The sequence below is a fragment of the Phocoena sinus genome, chromosome 13 (genome assembly GCF_008692025.1).
Source record: "Phocoena sinus isolate mPhoSin1 chromosome 13, mPhoSin1.pri, whole genome shotgun sequence".
Classification (NCBI taxonomy): domain Eukaryota; kingdom Metazoa; phylum Chordata; class Mammalia; order Artiodactyla; family Phocoenidae; genus Phocoena; species Phocoena sinus.
The window spans coordinates 20,965,532-20,987,394 of NC_045775.1; the positions used below are offsets into that span (position 1 = coordinate 20,965,532).

At 45.7% G+C, this 21,863-nt stretch overlaps 1 protein-coding gene across 1 annotated transcript in view; it reads left to right on the top strand.

Annotated features, from left to right (window-relative positions):
• DPYSL5 (dihydropyrimidinase like 5) overlaps positions 1 to 21,863 on the top strand; it is a 96,991-nt gene that overhangs the window by 21,513 nt on the left and 53,615 nt on the right. The window contains exon 2 of the mRNA XM_032652691.1: positions 18,368 to 18,632. Within this exon, the coding sequence (XP_032508582.1) occupies positions 18,372 to 18,632 (261 nt within the window). The 5' untranslated portion in view covers positions 18,368 to 18,371. The remainder of the gene's footprint in view (positions 1 to 18,367; positions 18,633 to 21,863) is intronic.

Sequence of the window (21,863 nt, forward strand, 5' to 3'; positions counted from 1 at the left end):
ACCTTGATATTACTGGTCTTTTTAAGTTTAGCCATTCTAATGGGTAGTGATATTTCATTATGGTTTTAATTTGCATTTCCCTGGTAATCAATGATGTTGACATCTTTTCATGTGCTTATTTGCCATTTGTATCTTTTTTGTGAAGTGTCTTTTCAAATCTTTTGCTCATTTTTTATTGTATTGTTTGTCTTCTTATTGAGTAAAGAAATTCTCTTCATGTTCTGGATATGTCCTTTGCAGGTATATGTTTTGCAAATAGTTTGTCCCAGTCTATGACTTTTCACTTTCTTAACAGTATCTTTTAAAGAGCAAAAGTTTTAAATTTTGATTAAGTTCCATTTATCAATTTTATCTTTTAGGGTTCATGCTTTTTTTTGTCCTAACCCAAGATCCTAAAGACTTTCTCCTATGTTTTCTTTTAGAGGTTTATAGTTTAGTATTTATGATTAGGTCTATTATCCATTTTGAATTCATTTTTTCCCCACATGGAAGTACATTTGCTTAGCATCATTTGTTGAAAAGACTACTTTTCCTCCATTGAATTACTTTGTCAAAAATCAATTGACCGTACATATATGTAGGCCTATTTCTGGACGCTCCATTCTGCACTATCCATATATTTGTCTGTTCTTAAACCAGTACCACACTCTCTTGATTACTGTAGCTTTATAGTAAGTCTTGAAATCAGGTAATGTAAGTCTTCCAGTTTTGTTCTTTTTCAAAATAAGTTTGCCTATTCTAGGTTGTACACATTTTTATATAACTTTAGAATCAGCTTATCAATATCCATAAGAAGGTCTGTTAGGGTTTTGATTGAGGTTGTGTTGAATCTCTAAATCAAATTGGGGAGAACTGTCATCTTAACAATGTCGAGTCTTCCAATCCACAAACAAAAAAGTAAAGATTTCATTTACTTAGTTCTTCTCTAGTTTCTGTTAACAATGTTGTGTAGCTTTCGTTGTACAAGTTTTGCACACCTTCTGTCAAATTCATCATGCTTTTGGTGCTACTGTAAATGAGATAAATGTTTTGATCATGTAAGCTGCCTCATTCTGTGGATCACTTGATGACCCTCAACAGAAGCAGGCAAATTGGGAAGGACTAGAACTGGAGTGGGTGGGGGTGGGGTGAGGGGACAACTAGTCACAGACACTGGAGCACCTTCGTTCCACTGCTCAGCACACCCACGATGGTGGAGACCACAGCTGGTAGGAACCCAGGCATGTGTCAGAAAACAGCAGGTAGAGCACAGTGACGGAAGTGTGGGCACAGGTGGTGAGAGGAAGCAGTTGGTGTCAGAAGAGTGTGCCAACAGGTGGAGGGGCCCCAGACACAGATGGGCAGGACTTGACTCCCAGAAAAGGCTACAAGAAGGAAGAGCATGCCAGCCTACCAGGCATGAGATAGTGGACCCTTTACCAAGCAGGGCTTGGGCGCAAGGCATCTGGTACCTGATGTGGAATCGGGTCTGACCCTCTACAGCAGAAGAGGTAGAGCGCACATTCAGGGCTTGTCCAGAACCAAGTGTCCTAACTGGGTGTCTTAGCATGTTGGACTCTAGTCTTTAGACTTGTCTTCAGGAATTGGTCCTTGGCCTGGGCTGGGGCTGGAGAGGAGGCTGCCAGGTACTAGGAACCTAGGGAATCTGGCCAGCCCTTCTGGGAAGGAAAGGGAAATAAATTGTGTTTATAAAGGTAATTGGGAGTCTGTCATCAGTTCCAGCCCCTCCCCTTTTCTAGTGTGAGCAGATGAACAAGAAAAAGAGGAAATGCTGGCATTCAGGGTGAATTGCATGGGCAGACAACCAGACTTCCCATTACTCCCATTTACTTGCTTTCAAGAGATGTAGACTTATTCATCCCTTTTGTTGGCGGTTACACAGCAGGTGCCCCACAGCCCAGCAAGTGCTGAAGGAAAGGCTCATTAGCTCTTTTTGTTTAAGTGAATGAAGGTATCTCTACTTTTTCAGACTCAACCACCAGGAAAAGCTTTTGGACCTGGAACAATCCATTGCACCCCCTCTCCAACTGTTCATTCAAGGAGGGCAGCAGCCAGATGGGCCGGGTTAGAGAGGGTGTTCAACTCCTGTTTTTCAGCCATTTGAAAAGACTCTGTCTTGTCTGGGGCCCCGGTGAACGGAGTGGAGGAAGGGGGCCATTCGCTATTGCCTGTGGAGGTGGCCCCCATTTGCTCTCTTCATTGAAGATGATGCCCCTGGTGCTGGCTTGGTCCCAGGGTGGGAGGTGGAGTGTCTTTCACTGAGATAGGGGACACTGGAAGAGGAGCCAGGTGCAGAAAGAGTATGATGAGCTTAGTTTTAGATGTGATGAGTTTGAAGGGCCAGTGAGACATCAGAGCAGAGCGATCCCATAGGCCATGAGATGTACTGATGAATGGTAGTTGAATAAATGTACAAGAGATGTTGACTTGCTAGTGGATTGCCTGCGCTGGCACAGACTTCCTCAGAGTGTACTCCAATGCTGCTGCTCGCTTGACCAGGGCTATCGTCAATTCCACAGCTAGTTTGTTATAAAAATATTTATGTAATCAAATAGTACCGAGAGACTGAGTCCTGCTGCAATTCCCTTTCTCTGGGACAACTGCAGTTAATAGCGTTTTATGCAGAAAGCTCATTTATGTGTGAGTTTATGTATATAGATGAATATTTATAAATGAGATTTACATATAAATGAGATTTAATATTCATATATATATATATATATATATATATGAAATCTCACTTATATGTAAATACACAAGTAGATACACACACCACAGGTCCTGTTCTGTAACCTGCTTTTCTTTCTTTTTTTTTTTTTTTTAAACATCTTTATTGGGGTATAATTGTTTTACAATGGTGTGTTAGTTTCTGCTTTATAACAAAGTGAATCAGCTATACATATACATATGTTCCCATATGTCTTCCCCCCTCTTGCGTCTCCCTCCCTCCCACTCTCCCCATCCCACCCTTCCAGGCTGTCACAAAGCACCGAGCTAATATCCCTGTGCCTTGTGGCTGCTTCCCCCCAGCTATCTACCTTACTACGTTTGTTAGTGTGTATATGTCCATGACTCTCTCTCGCCCTGTCAAAACTCACCCTTCCCCCTCCCCATATCCTCAAGTCCGTTCTCCAGTATAACCTGCTTTTCTTAACTTAGCTCTGAATCGTAGACAGCCTCCCATGTCAGTACTTAGAGATCTAAACAATCCTTTTCAATGGCTGCATAGCCTTCTATTGTGTGAATATGCCATTATTTATTTAAACAGTCCTCAGGTTGATAGACCTTCAGCTTGTTCTCAAAATATTTGCTATTATAAACAGCAGTGCAACAAAATACCCACATAATACATTTTTGTGCCATGGTCCAACTGTTTTCTTAGAAGAAGTTTTTAGATGTGGAATGCACATTTTAAGTTTTCATACAGACATTTCATGAAGATTTCCTTCTGATGAGATGGTACCAGTTTGAACTACTAATGGTGTCTGAGAGTGAGTCCATGCTTTTCTCACTTGCTCTGGGCTTTGTTCTCTTTTATCTATGCCATTATGATAAGTGAAAAGTGTGTTTTCATTCACATATCTTTGATTATTAATAAAGATACACATTATTTCATTTGCTTCTTAGCTGTCTATAGTCCCCCTACCCCTGTGGGTTACCTATTCATATCCTTTGCCTATTTTTTGTACTGGAGTGTTTGTCTTTCTCTTAAGATTCATAAGTGCTCTTACGTATCACAGTTATCCTTAGTTAGGGTTAGTTATATGGTGCACACATGTCATAACTAGTTTTTATTTGTGTTTGTTAAAAGTAGTTTGTGGTATCTTTTGCTGCATCACAGGTTTTCATTGTTATTTTAGTCATATCTACATCAATCTTATGTTTTATAGTTTCTGGCTTTAGATTATGCTAAGAAAATCGTAACCCATCCAAAATTTATAAAAATATCTGTGTTTCCTTCTAGTACTTTATACTTTTATTTTTTATGTAAAATGTAAATCTAATGATGTCACTTCCTTCTTTGCCATATCAGCAAGCCTGCCTGATGCACTTCCGTAGCACTTAGTGTGGCTAGGCCACACTCTTGGCCTAGCCCACCAGGCCGTGGACGATCTGGGCTCTGCCTATTCTCCATCCTCATAAGTCAAAAGTATCAACCATCCCCAAAGCACTGCTCTGCTTCCGTTTGCAACGCCCATGCTTGTCTTCTCCCCCACTGTCTGGTGAACTCCTAAGCAACTATCAAGGCTCACCTCAAGGGCACTTCCTCTGCGAAGCAGCCTTTTATCCCAGTCAATGTTAAGTGCTTCCTGCCCCTCCTGGGACTGACACAGCTGTTCTCTTAACTCACGGTGAAATTTTTGTTTATACATTTCTTTCCACTGCAAACTTGTGAGCTCCGGGGCTGGGGGGTGGGGGCGTGCAGCATCTGGCACTTGGTACAGTACCATTTAGCAGGTGCTAAGCCTGCCCCTGTGATCTGATTTACATCTTAGCAAGCTCAATGTGCTAACAGTGTGGAGGCTGGGAGACCAATTAGAAGTCTCCAGGTAATAGTGATGTCCCCATCCAGGTAGCTGACAAGGACCTGGACTGAGGTGGTGGGTTTGGAGAAAGGAGTTTAAGAAACAGATTTAGTGGGTAGAATGGACAGTGCTTGAGTAGAGTGTTTTGTTTCAAGTGTCTCCTAAATGTTCAACAAACGAGTAAATAAAAATGTTAGCCTATTAGCACCGTCCAGACCTTTTGCTTTTGGTATTATTTGGTGTTTAGAATTACCCCTACTCCTATTCCTTTCCGTGAAGCTGTGTGATGTTGGCTAGTCATCACCTCCAGTCATCATCTGTCGAGTGGAGATAGCCTATCACCTCCAAGGGCAACTGCGAGGTTGTTTCAATTAAATGCCATGTGTTATGAGCCTTCACAGCCCCTAACATAGTAGCACTCAGTAAATGTTAACAGTCTGGCCTCCGCCACCTGCTTACCTTGGGTGATTGGGTCAGTTGCCATCTTCTGACTGACCTAAGGGATTCCTAGAGAGAGAAGCTGAAATCAGCATTTATTATTGCGTTTCCACACAGCACAGGCGTGCCCTGACAGCTGGTCTCCATCTGTCCGCAGCTCTCTGCTCGCTCTGTTTGCCCATGCTGCCATTCTTACTGTCGTCCCCAGTCTGTTTTCCTTTTCCTCCAGAGACCCTCCCAGCATTCAGTCCTTTCCAAGCTCTGCTCCTTCCTTTTCTATTCCGTGAGCATTACGTAATTAACCTACTGCATCCTCCTGCCGGGATCATAGCAGTCACTGCTCTCCCAGCCTCCCTTCAACCTGTGCCTGGTAAACAAGCAGGAAGACCCGCCCCCGAATCATGGTTATATCCCCTGACCACACTCAGCATCCTGCTGTGAATGCTCCAGGCCTTCCCAGGCCCAGCGGATCTCATTCAGAAGCCTGAGCCTCTTGCTCTGCACACCCTGGCTCTCCAAGCTGCTTCCTCATCCCAGCCTAACCTCTCTGCTCCAAGGCCGTTAGTCGGCTTGCCATTCCCAGCCCATCTTTGCTTACTTCTGCCCCTTGTCTTTTTTTCATCCCGCAGAATGCCTGCTTTGTTCCTCTGCCCCAGGCTTGCACCAAACACCCTCACAACTGGCACAGAACTCTCTTTTGAGATGCCTTCCTTGCCATTGCTAACAGCCCATTACTGTGGCTAACGCTTTGTACTCATAAAATGCTTTCCCACCGCTGTCTCATATGATCAATCCTCCTGCTTTCCTTCAACTGGCATTTAATGAGTCCACTCTGCCTACCCACCCTGGGAAGGATAAAATAAGGTATAACCTTTGCTCTCTAGGAGCTCCAGTCTAGTAAGTACGAATTCCAACCCACAGTTTCCTTGGCCATAAAATGGGGATGATAATGTTTAATGACCTCACAGGGTTGTTGCAAGATTTATATGAAGTTGTGTGTGACACAAAAAGAGCTTAATAGCAGTGATGTGGATGGATGGTGCCGATGGCCACTTTATAGCTGTGCAGACGGGCTTGGAGCTGTTAAGCATGTGCCCACAGTCACACGGCTAGAGGGACAAAGCCAAGTTCGGTGCTTGTAGCACGGCCCTACCCCGTCGCCCACTCCATCTCCTCCCCATATCCCCCTTTGCTTCCTTTGTGTCCCACTCACTCTCAATCACTGCTCCCTTAAACAGGTCTCTGAAATACAGACGCAATCAGGCTAATGGCATCACTGCCCCAGTCAAGGGGAAGTTGGTCATTTTCATCCCTAGTCCTTTCTTTAAGCCTCCTAAGCATGCCCACTTGGCCTGCCACTCCAGGTGCTTCCCGCAAGTGCCCGGCTGTGTCACCCATGTGAGTTTGTCTCTAAGAAGCAGTTGATAAGCTCACCGTGGCTCACCCGCCTTCCTGCCCATCTCCCCAAAGTTGGGTTCCATTAGTCATGTCTGTCCATGGGCACTGATGAGGTTTGCTTCTCAGGCTCCAGGAATTCTGGATTGGGGTAAAAATACCCATCTGCCTCAGTGATGGAGGTGAGTCTGGTCCATGAGAAGGCAGCTGGCAGAAGCAGGCACAGGAAGAGGGTCACTGATTGAGCGGAAACACTAATGGTGTTAAGTCAATGGCAGGTAAAAGCATTGCATTTGGGAGAGAGGCCTGGAAGCACATTTTAAGCCCAAGTTGAAATATCTGGTACCTCTTTAAAGGAGTCATATCACAGAGAAAAAAAGTTTGTGTCCTTCAGAAATCTACTTAAGAGTCGATATAAGGAAGGAGATTGGTTTGTTTCAAAGCCCAGTCCTTTTAGGAAATCTTCCAGAAGGTGACAGGGTGATGGCAAGACCAACTGAAAAGAAGAGAGAACGTCTTTCACCTTATGTCCATTTATTTCAAACAATATAGAAGTATTTATGTCGTTTTAAATGACCATATTTACTTTTCATTATAAAATTAATATATAGAAAATTTGAAAAATCAGAAGGGGAAATCACCTACAATCCCATAACAAACCTTGTTGTTTATTTTCCTCTGGTCTATTTTTTGAATGCATATTTTCACATGGTTGTAATAGTACTTGACGTACCATTTTTGTATACTGGCATGCAGTTCTGTTTTTGTTTTTTGTTTTTTTTTTTAATTGTGAAATGTTTTATGGGATACATCCAGAAGAGCACAGAAAATATACGGACAGTTTAAAGAATAATTTAAATTACTTTAACTCCCACCCAGGTAAAAGACTCGAGTATTTACAGCTCTCAAGAAGCTTGTGGCCCTCCCCAAACACAGCCCCCTCTCCCCCAGAGAGACCCACCAATCTGACTTTTCTGAGAACCTTTTCCTTGGCCTTTTCTTCATAGCTCTACCACTATGTGCCTATAATTCACTTTTTCCTGTTTTTGAATGTTATATGAATGGAATCATACCTTACTTTTTGTGTCTTGCTTCTTTCCTTCAATTATTGTTTTCAAGACATTGTATATGGCTGTAGTTAGTTCATACTCATTTTCAGTTTAAAAGAGTAGTTTTATTTTCCTGCTCTGTTTCTATCCCAAATCTAGACTTTATCACGTAGCCCAGGTTGGTGATGCTTTCATAGTTGGGAGAACTCATTCCTTTCCCCTGCTTGTGGCTTTCCCCAACCTCTGCCTGAAAATGTAGGTCTCAGTGGGAAGAGCACTTCCCCTTTTTCTGGCCATGGCACTGGCCCTCTCTGCCATTTGGCTGGCGTTCTGGGAAGCAGCCACTCTGTGGGCCGCTGGAGACCCTTGAGCTGCAGCTGCCGTCCTTCCAAGGGAGTCGATGGAATTATTTCTGGGGCCTGGAGACAGCTGGCGAGAGCATGGAGAGCACAGCAGGGCTGAGGAATCTGCCAGAGGACTGGCCAGAACCGGGAAGGTTCTGGTGGTGGTGGTGACACTACTGGTCACGAAAAGCCAGGTGTTCTCTGGCTAAAGCCTCAGTCGGGAGTCAGGAAGCCTCGTCTCCAGTGTGTGCACACCTTCCTCTCCCCTTCTTCCAGGGCCCTGGAGCAGCTGGGCTCACGGAAGGGGGATTTAACTCATACTGGTGTTTGCTGGTGCCTAGCCTCTCCGGGTCTCAAATGAGCCTCCTGACCTCAGGGAGTAAGTGGGCACCTGAAAGGAGCTATGTTGCTGCCCAAATGCCAGAAACTGGGCATGCTGGGCTGGGATGCCCACACGGACACACACGTGTGTCAGCGCACGGAGAAGCCTGTTCCGGGTCAGCAACACACACACTCACATGCCCGCTCAGCTTTGCCTTCTAACAACTGCCCAATTTCTCTCATAGCTAATCTTGTCGAACAAGTGGCCCGCGGCTCCATTTCTTACCACTCTCTCACAGCTAATCCTTTGGAATTTCGCTTTTGCTCTCTTGAGCACTGATTGTGCTAGCTCGGTAAGCCGCACCCTGCTGGGCCGGGCCAGGCCAGATGAACCCATGGGATTAAAACCACTTACTTGATTTTAGCCTGTTGAGGACTCACCCCTGTTGGATTTGTATACACTTTCCCGGAAGCCAGGCCCACCTCTTGGACTTTACTTGTAGCAGCTCCCTGGTCCTAAGCTGGTATTTTATACTTTCTCAGGGGCAAGCCCTTCCTTGGTCATCACATTGACAGACTGCGGCCATCCCCTTTCCTGTTACTGCCTGAAGAGGCTGCCCTGGTGCTTGGCTCTCACCGGTAGTCTTGCCCTTTCCCGTCCTACCTGGTCTAGTTCCACCTTCTGTACCATGTGGTAGCAAAGGTGGTGGCAGTATTCCAGGTGCAGATGCTTCATGGTCTTGTACAGATGGTCCCCAGTTACAAATACCCTGGGCCAGCCTTCACCTGCCACCCATAGCCCTGACCCTGCCCAGCCCCTGGGTTAAAGGAAACAGGGCCCCTGGGATGGTAGAGGCTTCCTGGCTAGCCAGTTAGATGCAGAAACAGTGCGTTGCCAGCAGATGAAGGATACAGTGTGTCTCAGGGTGGTTGTAACATCGGCCACAGCCTCTCTAGCCTCTGCCCTCACCGAGCTAGCCACCCCTTGGCCTGACCAGCCGTTCTTCCTGTCCAGGTCCCTGGCCTCCAGGTCCCCACCGGTCCTTGGAGAGCCCCAGATGAGAGACGGAGGACCTGCCCTTTTACCTCCCCCAGTTCCTCTTCCCACGGTTGACTTCTACTTCCAGAATCCCTCAAAACTTTTTGCACAAAACTCCCAGGTGCGTGCCAGCCCTCCTGGACACTGATGCTGGCCTGGGTTGGAGAGGGATCCAGGGAAAGTCCCGGATTTCCGGGTGGGTGGTGGGAACAGTGCAGTTGGTTTGGGGCCAGGTGAATGGTGCTGCCTGTAGGACATCCCAGTGGAGTGGTCCAGTGGGCGTTTGGATGATATTAAAACTCCCCCACTCCTTCGTTCTTAGCATAGTGGAGTTTCCCAGATTCCTTCTTACTTGGCAAGCAGAAAGCTAGGTGGTGAAGAAATCAGTCATAGAGCAGGTGAAGTGTGACTATGGGATGTGGGAAGAGGTCGTCAGGGGGTGGGAGCAGCTGTGATCTTGTCCTTTTGTTTTTCTTACTTGTCACCTAATTGTTATTAGTCATTAATTCATACAGATTGACTAGGGGAGAAGTTACCTCCAGGAGGGGAATGTGGGTTGGGATGAAGGAGGTGCTGACTCTTGAACACGGAAATGACAATGTTGAGTTCCCAGGTGTTTGTGTCATTATTCTTTGTACCTTACACGTAGGTTATAAATGTTATTTAAAATCTACTCAAGAGTTCATAAAGCCAATTAAGAATTAGTTATAAAATCACACTGTGCTTTAGCATTAGTTAAGAACTGTTTAGTGCTTTACTATTTAGAAAGCAATTTACTTTTTAAAAAAAGTAAATTTATTAACTTAAACACTTAGCTGTTTCCCACTCACCTCACACTTCTCTTTTTTTTGGTTTTTGTGTTCTGCTGAACCTTTAATTTATTCTCATTTTCAACTCCAAGAGAACCCCTTTCTGGAATCGTTCCAGGGTGCTCTAAGCGCAAACAAACACCCCTCTCCCATTGTTCTCTCTCTCTTCCCTGTGTGCTGATCAGAAGAAGAAAAACAGCTGCATGGTTTTTGTTTTCTTTTCCAAACCCATGACATATATTGCCCTTTGATCCTTTAGCAAATGTTATCTGCTTGGAGCAAGGGACAAGACATGCCATTCACTTAGCGTTTCCCCTGTGACCTGAGCGGCTTCACCTCCCCTCCAGCTTCTACTCCGGGTTGCCATTAGGGTCGGCTTAAATGCCACAGACCCTTCATGTCATGGCGCAGTGTGTAGCTCTTGCCTATTCCTGGCTATCACAGTGACCAAGCGTGTGTAAAATCACACATTTTCCTGTGGATTCTACTGAAAGAGGAAATATGAGTCTTAAACCAGTGCCTGTTAAGAGGAAATATACATCTTAAACCAATAACTGTCAGGTTAGTTTTAAGGTCTTTCTGTGAGAAGTGTCCCTTTGCAGTCTTCTGGCTTGTGTGTCTGTGCCCAGCGTGAAGCCGCCCGGAGTCGGCCCCGCTGAGCTGCCGGCAGGAGGCAGCTGTGCCGGACAGACTGTGCCGCTCTCGTCTCACGCCTCCCTGCAGGCTCGGGGAAGTGTGGAAGGTGATGACAGAAGCAGGCAGCTCCAAACACGGTGTTGGGGTCGGCGGAACGAACACTGTGCACCTTCTAGGAGTGTGGGACGTGTGCATTTCGTGAAAGAGAAGCAGAGCTGCCCGTAGGCTTGACTGTCCACTTGGCAGGACGCACCCCCGGCCGCGCGCATTCCTGCCCTGGAAGCTGCTCAGCAGCGGGAAAAAGGGCAGGAGGGTGGGCGGTGCGGGAAATGTACTGTCATCCAGCAAGACAGTTGTTGGAGGGCAGATAGCAATAATTGCTACTATTTTAAACATGAAGAGGCTTTCTCATGAAAGACTGAGCTCCCAGCTTACACCGCTGTCCCTCCCCATCCAGAAGTCCCTGTTTCCCCCAGCCTGCACATCACCTTAGCTCTGACCCACCACTGGTTTAGGAATATAAGGACCAGGAAATTGGGGGATACGAGCTGGGTACACTTGGATAAATCTTTGCATATTGGAGATATCCACCATCTTGCTGTGGAAGGTGTCATTCCCTGAATAAATTGTAAAATTCTTAAGATTCTTAATATTTGTAGCATAACACCACCCCATTAGTCCTGGACTGGTTCCCTTTGATTCAAGGTCACTGTTGGTAAAGTCCAGGACTGGAGGGAAAGTCAGAGGGGACTTGAATCTATGCAGCTCTAGAATTCCATTCCTCTGGTTTATTTTTTATAATAGCATTGAACTATCTGGCAGTTTTTCCCCATTTCTTCCTGGGAGGACAGATATGTGGTTTGAATCCTTTTGTTCGAATAAACAGAAGAAGTGGATGATCAAAGTTTTTGGTTAAACAAATGGGAGTGTGGGGATTCAGTCAGAAGTCTTTAAAGGAGGTGTATTTATTTTAAGGCCCAGTTGTTACTCAAAGATGATTTGATTATAATATTTATTTCTATCTAATGTGGTATCTTAGTCAGCTTGAGCTGCTATAATAAGAATACCATAAACTGGGTGGCTTAAACAACAGAAGCTCACTCCTCACAGCTCTGAAGCCTGGGAAGTCCAAGATCAATGTGCCAGCCAATTCCGCTCCTGACGGGAACTTGCTTGCTTGCAGACAGTCATCTTCTCTCTGTGTCTTCATATGGCAGAGAGAGAGAGAGAGAGAGAGAGAGAGAGATCCTGTGTCTCTTCTTATAAGGGCACTATATGACCCTCATGACCAAAATATCTCCCAAAGATCCCATCTCCAAATATTATCACATTGGGATTAAGGCTTCAACATATGAATTTGGAGGAGGGGGAGCCTAAACATTCAATCCATAGCATGTAGTAAGCCAGTGGGCGGGATATTGGCTCTATCTATACAGTTATGATGTTTGGGGATAAAATCGGTGACTCGAAGAATCATAAATTAGTAAAACTGATCCTGAGCTTCTTGACCATGACCATTGACAAGAATGTGCTTTGAATGTGCTGCCCCAACCAGAGCAGAGGGGAAGACAGTCATAGCCGGTGGCGTTTGCACTGCTTAAGCATTGCAGTGTTTCAGCAACTGTGCTCAAATCCTTTCCCTTTTGGGGGGACTCTGAAGAGGTCCAAAGTATCTCCCCACTCACCCACCCCCTCACTCTGTAATGTTCATATATGCATAGTACACTCACAGACAGCAGGCACACTGTGGGAAAACATGTCAGTGGGTCTTTCCTTTCTTTCGTTTAGCAAAGACTAGCAGGGAAAGCTGTAGGAATGAGGTGCTAATGAGGTTGCTGGGGGAGGTGAGAAGCATAATGAATGTCAACCATCACACAAGTCAACAGCAAGGGGGGACCAGGAGGGATTAGACATCTTGGTGATGTAGACAATCTGGAAATGTAGAAATGTGGGGAGGATACTTGTGTAACAAGACACCCCTCCCATCACCAACCTGCTGGCTTCATCCAGTCACAGTTGTGGTGTCTGGTACCTGGTGAGAGGCACCCAGTGTCCCCTGGACACTTTAGCCACTTAGTAATGCAGTTATTTGTGTCTCTTTCGCCCACTAGACTGAGTTTCTTGAGAGCAGGTCCTGTGTGCCTTCAGAGTTGTCTCCAGTGCTTGACACTGAGAAGGAGTGAAGTTATAGAATATTTCCATGCACACAAATGTTCATTTTAAAAAGATATTCTCCAAAAGCACCTTGGGCAGGGAGATATGATATTATCCAACCACACCAATCCAGGCCTGGAGTGTTCTAAGGCTTTGGTAAACCCAAAAGACTGAAGTCCTGCAGGTAGTTATGATGACAACAACCTCCAGTCTGAAGGTGATAGTCTACCAGAGGGTTGGAGGGAGCTGACAGTATTGTGCCTAATCAGGCCTAGCAGCCAGGCCACTGTTTACACTGAAGCCATTATTTACAGAGTTGGTTTCCAGTGAGGAAATCTCTTCCTGGCTGGTAGCTGGCCACCTTCTCACTGTGTCCTCACATGGCCTTTCTTCTGCGCATAAGCATGGTGCACAGGGGTAAGAGGGGGTAGGGGAGAGAGGGAAAGCTCTCTGTCGTCTCATCTTATGAGCACACTAATCCTATCTGATCAGGGCCCCACCCTTATGACCTCATTTAACCTTAAAAACTTCCTTAGAGGCCCCATCTTCAAATATAGCCACTCTGGAGGTTAGAACTTCAACATATGAATTTTGGGAGGACACAAACATTCAGTTCATAACTGCTCTGAAAACGACTATCTGGGTTTCAATTCCTACTCTTACAAACTAGCTGTGTGACCTTGAGGAAGTTCCTTTAACTTTTCTAAGCATCAGCTTCCTCATGGTAAAACTGGGGACAATAATGGTACCTATCTCGGGGTACTGTAAAGATCAAATAAGATGATGTATCTGATGGGCTTAGGGAGGGGCCCATTATACAGTAGGTGTTTACTAATTGTTAAGATCATTAACAGCACCCTCCAAGTTCTGAGAATGAGTTCCCTCTAAGGTAGTCCTGGGAGTCCAGTCCAGCCTGGATTTCCAGGACTAGGTCAGGCTGTGTGAATGGGATCTCCAGACCAGAGAGGTTCCAGGACTCCCCAGTATTGTTGAGGGAGCCCAGCCTTTTCAGAGCCTGGTTAGCCTTCAGGGATTTCCAACAAGGAAGTGGAAAATGACTGGGTGAGTCATGGTGGCAGCCCAAGTGTTCTAGAGAAGGATTCAGTGTTATGGCTGGTGGTAGCAGGTTCTTTTTTCATCTCCTTGCATGGAGAGTGGCAGAGGGAGGGACTGAGCTCACTGGACCTGAATGAAGGGTCACATTGGATTCCTTCTGCCTTCTTTGTAGCATAAAAAGAACAACAACAACAACAAAAAAAAAACCTTCTTTTATGCGGTACGCGGGCCTCTCACTGTTGTGGCCTCTCCCGTTGTGGGGCACAGGCTCCGGACGCACAGGCTCAGCGGCCACGGCTCACGGGCCCAGCCGCTCCGCGGCATGTGGGATCTTCCCGGACTGGGGCACGAACCCACGTCCCCTGCATCGGCAGGCGGACTCCCAACCACTGCGCCACCAGGGAAGCCCCAAGAAAACCTTCTTGACACAACTTTTCAGATTCTAAAAGGTAATACAAGTTTATTGTATAAAATCTGAAAAATTTAGAAAACTATCAAGAACATAAAAATCACCTGAAACTCTTCTACCCAGAGTTAACTTTGGTAACCTTTCCTTTAAGTCACAGACCTGGGTATGAAGCCCGTCCTTCCATGCTGGAGTGGTGTGACCTTTAATGGGATACCTGTTCTTTTCTTTTTTTTTAAACGTAGACTTTTTTTTTTTTTAGTATTTATTTATTTGATTGCTCCGGGTCTTAGTTGCAGCAGGCTGGCTCCTTAGTTGAGGCTCGCCAGCTCCTTAGTTGCAGCACTTGGGCTCCTTAGTTGTGGCATGCAAACTCTTAGTTGCCTCATGCCTGTGGGATCTAGTTCCCTGACTAGGGATCAAACCCAGGCCCCCTGAATTGGGAGCTCAGAGTCTTATCCATTTACCTACTTCCTCATCTTAAAACGAGGCTAATACTTCCTGCCTTGTTCCTACTTCTCGGGGCTGCCATGTGAATTAAATTCCAGGCACGGGGTGTTAGCTTACTAAAAGCTGTTTTCTTATTTCTACTGAAGAAAACACCCTTGGCTTCTGATTCCCGCATCAAAGCTCAGATAAGAATCCCCCATAAATCATTATCGTATCACCCTTTCAGGGTCTCCGCCCTCCAGGTGTGTGCTATGAGCATGTGTTCTGGATTAATAAGCAAATCAATATCCTCATTTACCACACTGACATAATGACTATGCAGCAATTTCCCAGCATAAATATTCCTATTTCTCCTCTTACTTAAAGCTGCTTTAAAAGATGAGGATTATATATTTGCACAAAGGATTATGTGTGTCTTACCATCATTTCCCTCTGAGAACTTGCATCTCTCCTTTTGTGGTCACACCTGGCCTTGGCTTTGTAATGAGAGAGAGAGAGAGAGAGCGACTGCATCTCTGAGGCTTTCTGAACTTCCTTTGGCCAGAATGGTTTTGTCCATCACTTAAGAACCAAAATCATTTCCTGATTATTGTGTATTAAATTAAAATTCCAGTTTTCAGATTTTAGGACAAAAGTTCCCCTGAAATATGTCAGCTTCATTCCAGCTTCAGACAATGGGCTTATTGCTGTGACTGTACCTGTCCCCCCATCCTTATGGCCTCCCCAACTCCTCCCCACTGCCTCTGCCTAGGGCCTTCCATACTAGGGGAGGGACCCCTCCTCCCCAAAGGCCAGAATGATACCTGGCAGGGACTAGATGTTCATGGAGGACAATGTTGCTGTGTAAGGGAACAGGGTTCACTCCCAACCACCTGTCTTGTTTCCCAACACTGCCCCCAACAGACCACCCTCTCCTGAGAGCAGGAGGACCTGGTAATTGAGGCTGAATAGGTACTGTAAACTTGCTTGGTGTGAGATTCCATGCACTCCAATCTGGTCAACTTGACAAAAAAACAACTGCCTAACCAAGTGTGTCCAGGAGAGCAGGCTAAGCTCTCCAGATAGTTGACTTATTTCCTTACAAGAGCTATTCCTTCAACGGATTGTGAGACCTTTTCATCCTGGGACAAAGCCTTCCTGTACTTTGCCTAGTGGCAGGCAAGATGAAATGACAAGGATGAGAGATAGTATGTCGCTTCCTTTGCTCTGTTCACAGTGATGTGCTGTATTAGAAAAGGGATGAAAGTTGAGCATTATCCTGGACATAGAGTTGCCAAATATCCTGGACAACAAATATGGAATTGTCCTACCGCTTGTTGCTTTAAACCATTTGATTGTCAGGGTGCAACAAGTAAATGCAGCCAAAACTTCATTTGTGAACAGTTTTGAGTTTCCTATACTGGATGCTGGGGATGAGGACCAGGCAGAAACGCTGTTTGCTGCTACGCCTTTGACTTTGAGGACTTAGTCCAGAGGTGGAGATAGACTCCAGTGCCTCATGAAGGTACAGAGGGAGTTGGGGAAGGCTTCTCAGAAGAGGGAACAATTGATTGGATCCTGAAGAATAAGTTTACCGTGTAGAAAGGTGGGCTTTATTGAGCCCACAGAGACACTGCAGTGGTGTAGTCTCCCTCCCCCGGTCAGATTGTGTCCTATATTTTCTAAGCCTAAGTAAAAATCATTTCTGTTCAGATACTGAATGGTCAAGATAGTCGCCAAATCAACCTGCATTAAACGTATATATCAATTAGGGGAGAATTGACATCTTTACTATGCTGGGTCTTCCAATCCATGAACATTGTATGTCTCTCCACTTATTTATTTCTTTGGTTTCTTTCATCAGCATTTTGTAGCTTTCAGCATACAAATCCTGTATATTTTCTTAGATTTCTACCTAAGTATTTCAATTTTTTTTTTGTGTCCATTTGTTCATCGTTAGTATATAGAAAAACAATAGCTTTTTGTATGTTGTCTTGTACCTTGTGACCTTGCTGAACTGACATTTGTTCTAGGAGATTTTTTGTAGATTCTTTGAGATTTTCTGCATAGCCCCCATCACGTCACCTGCAAATAAGAATGGTTTTATTTTTCCCTTTTCAGTCTATATGCCTTTTATTCCATTTTCTTTTTTTATAGTGCTAGCTAGAACTCCTTTGTTGAATAACAGTGGTGAGAGTAGACATCCTTGCCTTATTCCCAGTTTAGGGGGAAAGTATTCAGTCTTTCATAAATTCTGATATTAGCTATAGGTTTTTTGGTGATGTTCTTTAATTTTTAAAATTTATTTATTTATTTATTTTTGGCTGTGTTGGGTCTTCGTTGCTGCGTGTGGGCTTTCTCTAGTTGCGCTGAGCAAGGGTTACTCTTCGTTACAGTGCACAGGCTTTACATTTCAGTGGCTTCTCTTGTTGGGGAGCACGGGCCCTAGGTGCACAGGCTTCCGTAGTTGCAGCACGTGGCATGTGGGATCTTCCCGGATGGGAGATCCAACCCATATCCCCTGCATTGGCAGGCGGATTCTTAAGCACTGCACCACCAGGGAAGTCCCCGGTGATGTTCTTTATCAACTTGAGGAAGTTAACTTCTTTTCCTACTTTCCTGAGAGTTTTTTTAATCATGAATGGTGTTGAATTTTGTCCAGTGCCTTTTCTGCATCAATTTATATGGTTATGTGATTTTTTTCTTCTTTAGCCTGTTAATATGGTGGATTACACTGATTGATTTTCAAATATTGAGCAAGCTTTGCATCCCTGGAAGTAATTCCATTTGCATAGTGGGATTCTTTAATCCTTTTACATATTGCTGAATTCTGTTTGCTGATATTTCGTTAGAAATTTTTGTATCTACATTCATGAGGGATATTACTCTATAGTTTGTTTGTTTGTTTGTTTTTCTGCACTGTCTTTCTCTATCTTTGGTATCAGGGCAGTACTGACTTCATAAACTGACTTGGGAAGGTTTCCTTCTCTATTTTCTAGAAGAGATTGGGGTTAATTCCTCTTTAAGTGTATGGTAGAGTTCTATGGCTTTTGAAAAGTTGATTCTGGGGACGCAATCTGGACCAAATAAAGCTGAATCGTGGGGGTGGGACTTGAGCATATCAGATGAGCTTATCAGTGTGCAGCCAGCTGTGGAGCTTCAGTGTGGTCGTGGACTTCTTGAGACAAACATAGGAGGGTGAACTGAATCAGAATCCATCTGAAGAATGACATGAATTAAGCAGCTGTGAGGCTTGGAGACTTTGGCTCTCTGAGACACGTCCCAGGAGCCTCTGATATCTTCAGGACCATATGGTATAGCGGGGACATTGGTCATACAAGACGTCTGGGTTTGACTTGGCTACTTACTAGCCATAAATTCCTTATTAGCAATTTCAGTTTTCTCGTCTGTAAAATGCCACTTCTTGGGTTGATTTAGGAATAAAATGAGACAAGAGATATGAAAATGCTTTAGAACCACCACAACTTCTTGAGAAGGTGAAAATTGATGTTTCTTTGGGCCCCAGCTTCACCCTTACTGCTGTGGTGTCATGATTCCCAATGAGTCCTGCTGTGAGGTCAGTGGGAGGCTTGTGACCCCAGCTGGCTATAGGACCAGTGTCCTCAGGCTGTGGAGAAACTTCCTCCCCATCCCTGCTCACTTACTCTGCCCATGGAGTTTGGGCTCTCACAGGAAAGGGTGGGACCTTGGTGACAGTGAAAAGGAATTTTGACCTTGACCAGTGCCCCCTCTCACCTTTCACAGGAACATGCTTGCCAATTCAGCCAGTGTGCGGATTCTCATCAAGGGAGGCAAGGTTGTGAATGATGACTGCACCCACGAGGCTGATGTCTACATTGAGAATGGCATCATCCAGCAGGTGGGCCGTGAGCTCATGATCCCCGGAGGGGCCAAGGTGATTGATGCCACTGGGAAACTGGTGATCCCCGGAGGCATCGACACCAGCACCCACTTCCACCAGACCTTCATGAACGCCACATGCGTGGACGATTTCTACCACGGGACCAAGGTAATGCTTCTGTTTGGGGAAAGTGCCTTCCTCGGTGGTTTCCTCTGTTTCTGGGGCTGCTCTGGACTAGATCCACATGAACAGGGTGTTCCTGCTGTATTGCTCAAAGGAGAAGGGTGCTCTTGAAAGGGCCACTGTGGCAACTAAAATAGGAAATTTCAGGCTAAATGTCGTAGATTTCTATGATTATGGAAAAGGAGGCATTTAAGCCTGTTTTGCTGATCGCATCACTTACTGAGGCACCCAGGCCAGGAACTGATTTTATTTTTATATTTTTATGTCACGTAGTACAGACCTAGAGGAAGAGGACAGTTAGCTGGACTTTGTTATTGTACATGTGTGGGGCAGGAGGTGTGCGTGTGGGGGCGGTAGGTCTGAGGGACTGCTTTATGTATGATAAGCTAAATTAATTTCCCCAAAATTGTGAAAAATAGATATGCCTATTCTAAATGACTTTAATGCTAGAATTATGAGACAGACATAGTTAACTATCTTTTATTATCTTTCCTAGCTTGTTCTTTTTAAAAACAGCTTGAAAGATACTGGTGGTAGGCCCTCTTTTCAGAGTGAATTATCATGGACAATATTTAAGAATTACTGAGCTGGGCCTGAGCTACTTTATGTCCCTAAATGCAAAATACAAAAATTCAGACCTATGAAACAAATGAATCAGGAGGAATTATGTTTCACCAAAAGAGTCACAAATAGGTTCTTTCACCCTTTCTCTGTGCTCCAGAATCCTGTCATTGCTGTCATCCCTGTGTGTTGTAATTATCTGTAATACGCAGGCCTCTCCCTGGACACCAGACTATGGGCTCCTTAAGGGCAAGACCTGACTGTATTCTTCTGCTTTCCCAGAGCCTGGCCTTGACCTGGAATGAGAGTAGCTGGCCAGCAATTGTTTGTTGAATGAATAAGTGATTGATACTTATCCATGCGGTCTCTACATCCAGCTGTGCATCAGATTCATCTATGAAGACTTTTTTCAAATGTAGAGTTGAATCAGCATCTTGAGGGTCAGAAGTCCCTGGCCCTGGCAGCAGCCCTCTGTACTGTCTGATTTATAAAGGACTTGGCCTCTAATGCTCCCTGGGTGAAAGGAGTCCACCAGTGGCAGCAGTCCTATGTCCTACTTTGGCCCACTGCCTCAAATCCCCATTGGCCCTGTACCTTAAAATCTCACCTGTGTTCTACTTGGGGTTCTCAGGGAGTCCCTCTCCCATGCTCAGTGCACTCCCCCTGGGATCCATCTTCCTGGGGGCTCCAGTGCTCCGACTATTAGGCAGCAACAGATAAGGCTCCCCAAACCCACCCTGAAGAGCCCGGCTGGGGCTGCCAGGCAGGCCGAGGCTGGCCCACCTCAGGCAGATGTCCCTTAAGGTCTCCCTGAGGATATGCCTCCTTCCCAGTCCAGACGCAACAGATCAGACCCGCAGAAGGCTGAGCTGTGAGGAGTCACAGTAGCCATGGCCCAGCCTCTGCTGAGGCAAGGATGCCGCCAGGCCTACTGAATACTCTGGCATCCCAGGCCACACCTGCCCACTTGAGCCCAGCCCTGGGAATAGAAGTGATTGGTGGACCTGCCCTACTTTCTCCTCTGAGAATTACTCCAGGGCCCTGCAGGTTAGGCTTCACTAATGAATGGGGAGCCCCACCCTCATAAACTCTTGCAGGGTCCTCTTGGGGGGACTCTGGTGGCAGTCGGGGCCTTTCTGAAGAGAGTGAGCACATCCAGCTCACCATCCCCATGCACTTGAGCCCCGCCAGGCCAGGCCTGCTTCATTTGTGGTTATTTTTATTGAAGTATAGCATACATACAGAGAAGCGCACAGGTTCTAAGGTACACAGAATCATCACAACTGAACACACCCTTGTAACCAGCACCCAAATCGAGAAACCAAACATTGCCAGCACCCAGTAGGCCCCCTTGTGCCCCCTCCTAGTCACTACTCCTCACCAAGGATAACAACTATCCTGACTTCTAATACCATAGTTTAAAAAAAGTAACAGCTTAATGGAGATATAACTCACGCTCCATACAATTTGCCTATTTAAAGTGCAGAAGTGGGCGGTTTTCAGCATATTCGCCATCGGTTTTGACCGTTTGCTTTATGTGAATGGAATCAGGCAGCCTGTACCCTTGCGTTGGCTTCCTTGGCTCAACGTCATTTTTGTGAAATTCAGCCATGTTGTTGCATGTTGTACCTCACTGCTTCATAGTACTGTACTGTACAAGAGCCCACAGAGTACCTAGACATTCTGCCGTCAGCGGGCACTTGGGTGGTTGCTACTTCGGGGCTATGACAAATGCTGTTGCTGTGGATGTTCTCATCCGTGTCTTTTAGTAAACGTGTGTGCACACTTCTACTGGGCATATTCCTGGGAGTGGGATTGCTGGGTCATAGAAGACACACATGTTTAGCTCTGGGAGAGACTGCCACATTGTTTTCCAGTTTGGTTGTAACAGTTTATACTCCCAGCAAGAGAGTAAGAGAGGACCCGGTATTTACCACCACCAACATGCCTACCAGCCTCTGGGAGAGGAGGCTGGCCTTTCTTTGTTTTATTTTCCACATTGTCATCTGCCGGGGCCTCATTAGCCGGGAGTGACGAGTTTTCCGCTGAGAGCCTTCAGCTCTTTACAGCGAATGAAGACCTTTGCACGTGCATCTTTGTGCAAGGTGGTGGGTAACTTTTGATCTTTTCCAGGCTTCTCATCCACGGAAGCAGCTGTCTCTGCAAAAACACAGAAAAGCCCCTGTGTGATTAAGGGTCCCACCTCTCCCAGTTCCTGCAGGATCAGACACCCCCAATCCATGCCAGCCCCAAGTTATAGGAAAATTTAAGGCCCATAAACGCCAAGCCACTCTGGCTGCTCGCGTCACGTAAACTGACCTTTTGTTACATCCACCCCCTAAGTAAGATCGGACCTTGTCCTTGTGCCACAGCTCATACTGAGCGTCTGTTTCATAACACAGCCCCTGACGCAGTCCTCCCCAGACCCGTCTGGGAGACCCTGCCCAGAGTCCTGCCTCAGACATCCCAGCCTCCCAAGAACTGGCTTCCTGCCCCGTCCCCCTCCCCCCCACTCCTGGATTGCTCCTCCCTGTTGGTGCTCCTACGGCTGGATATTTTGGCTTCCTCTTATCTCTAATTCCTGACAATCTCCTGGGGAGAGAAAATGCTCTCCTGTTGCACTGCTGATGTCAGGGATGCGTGGATTTAATTATT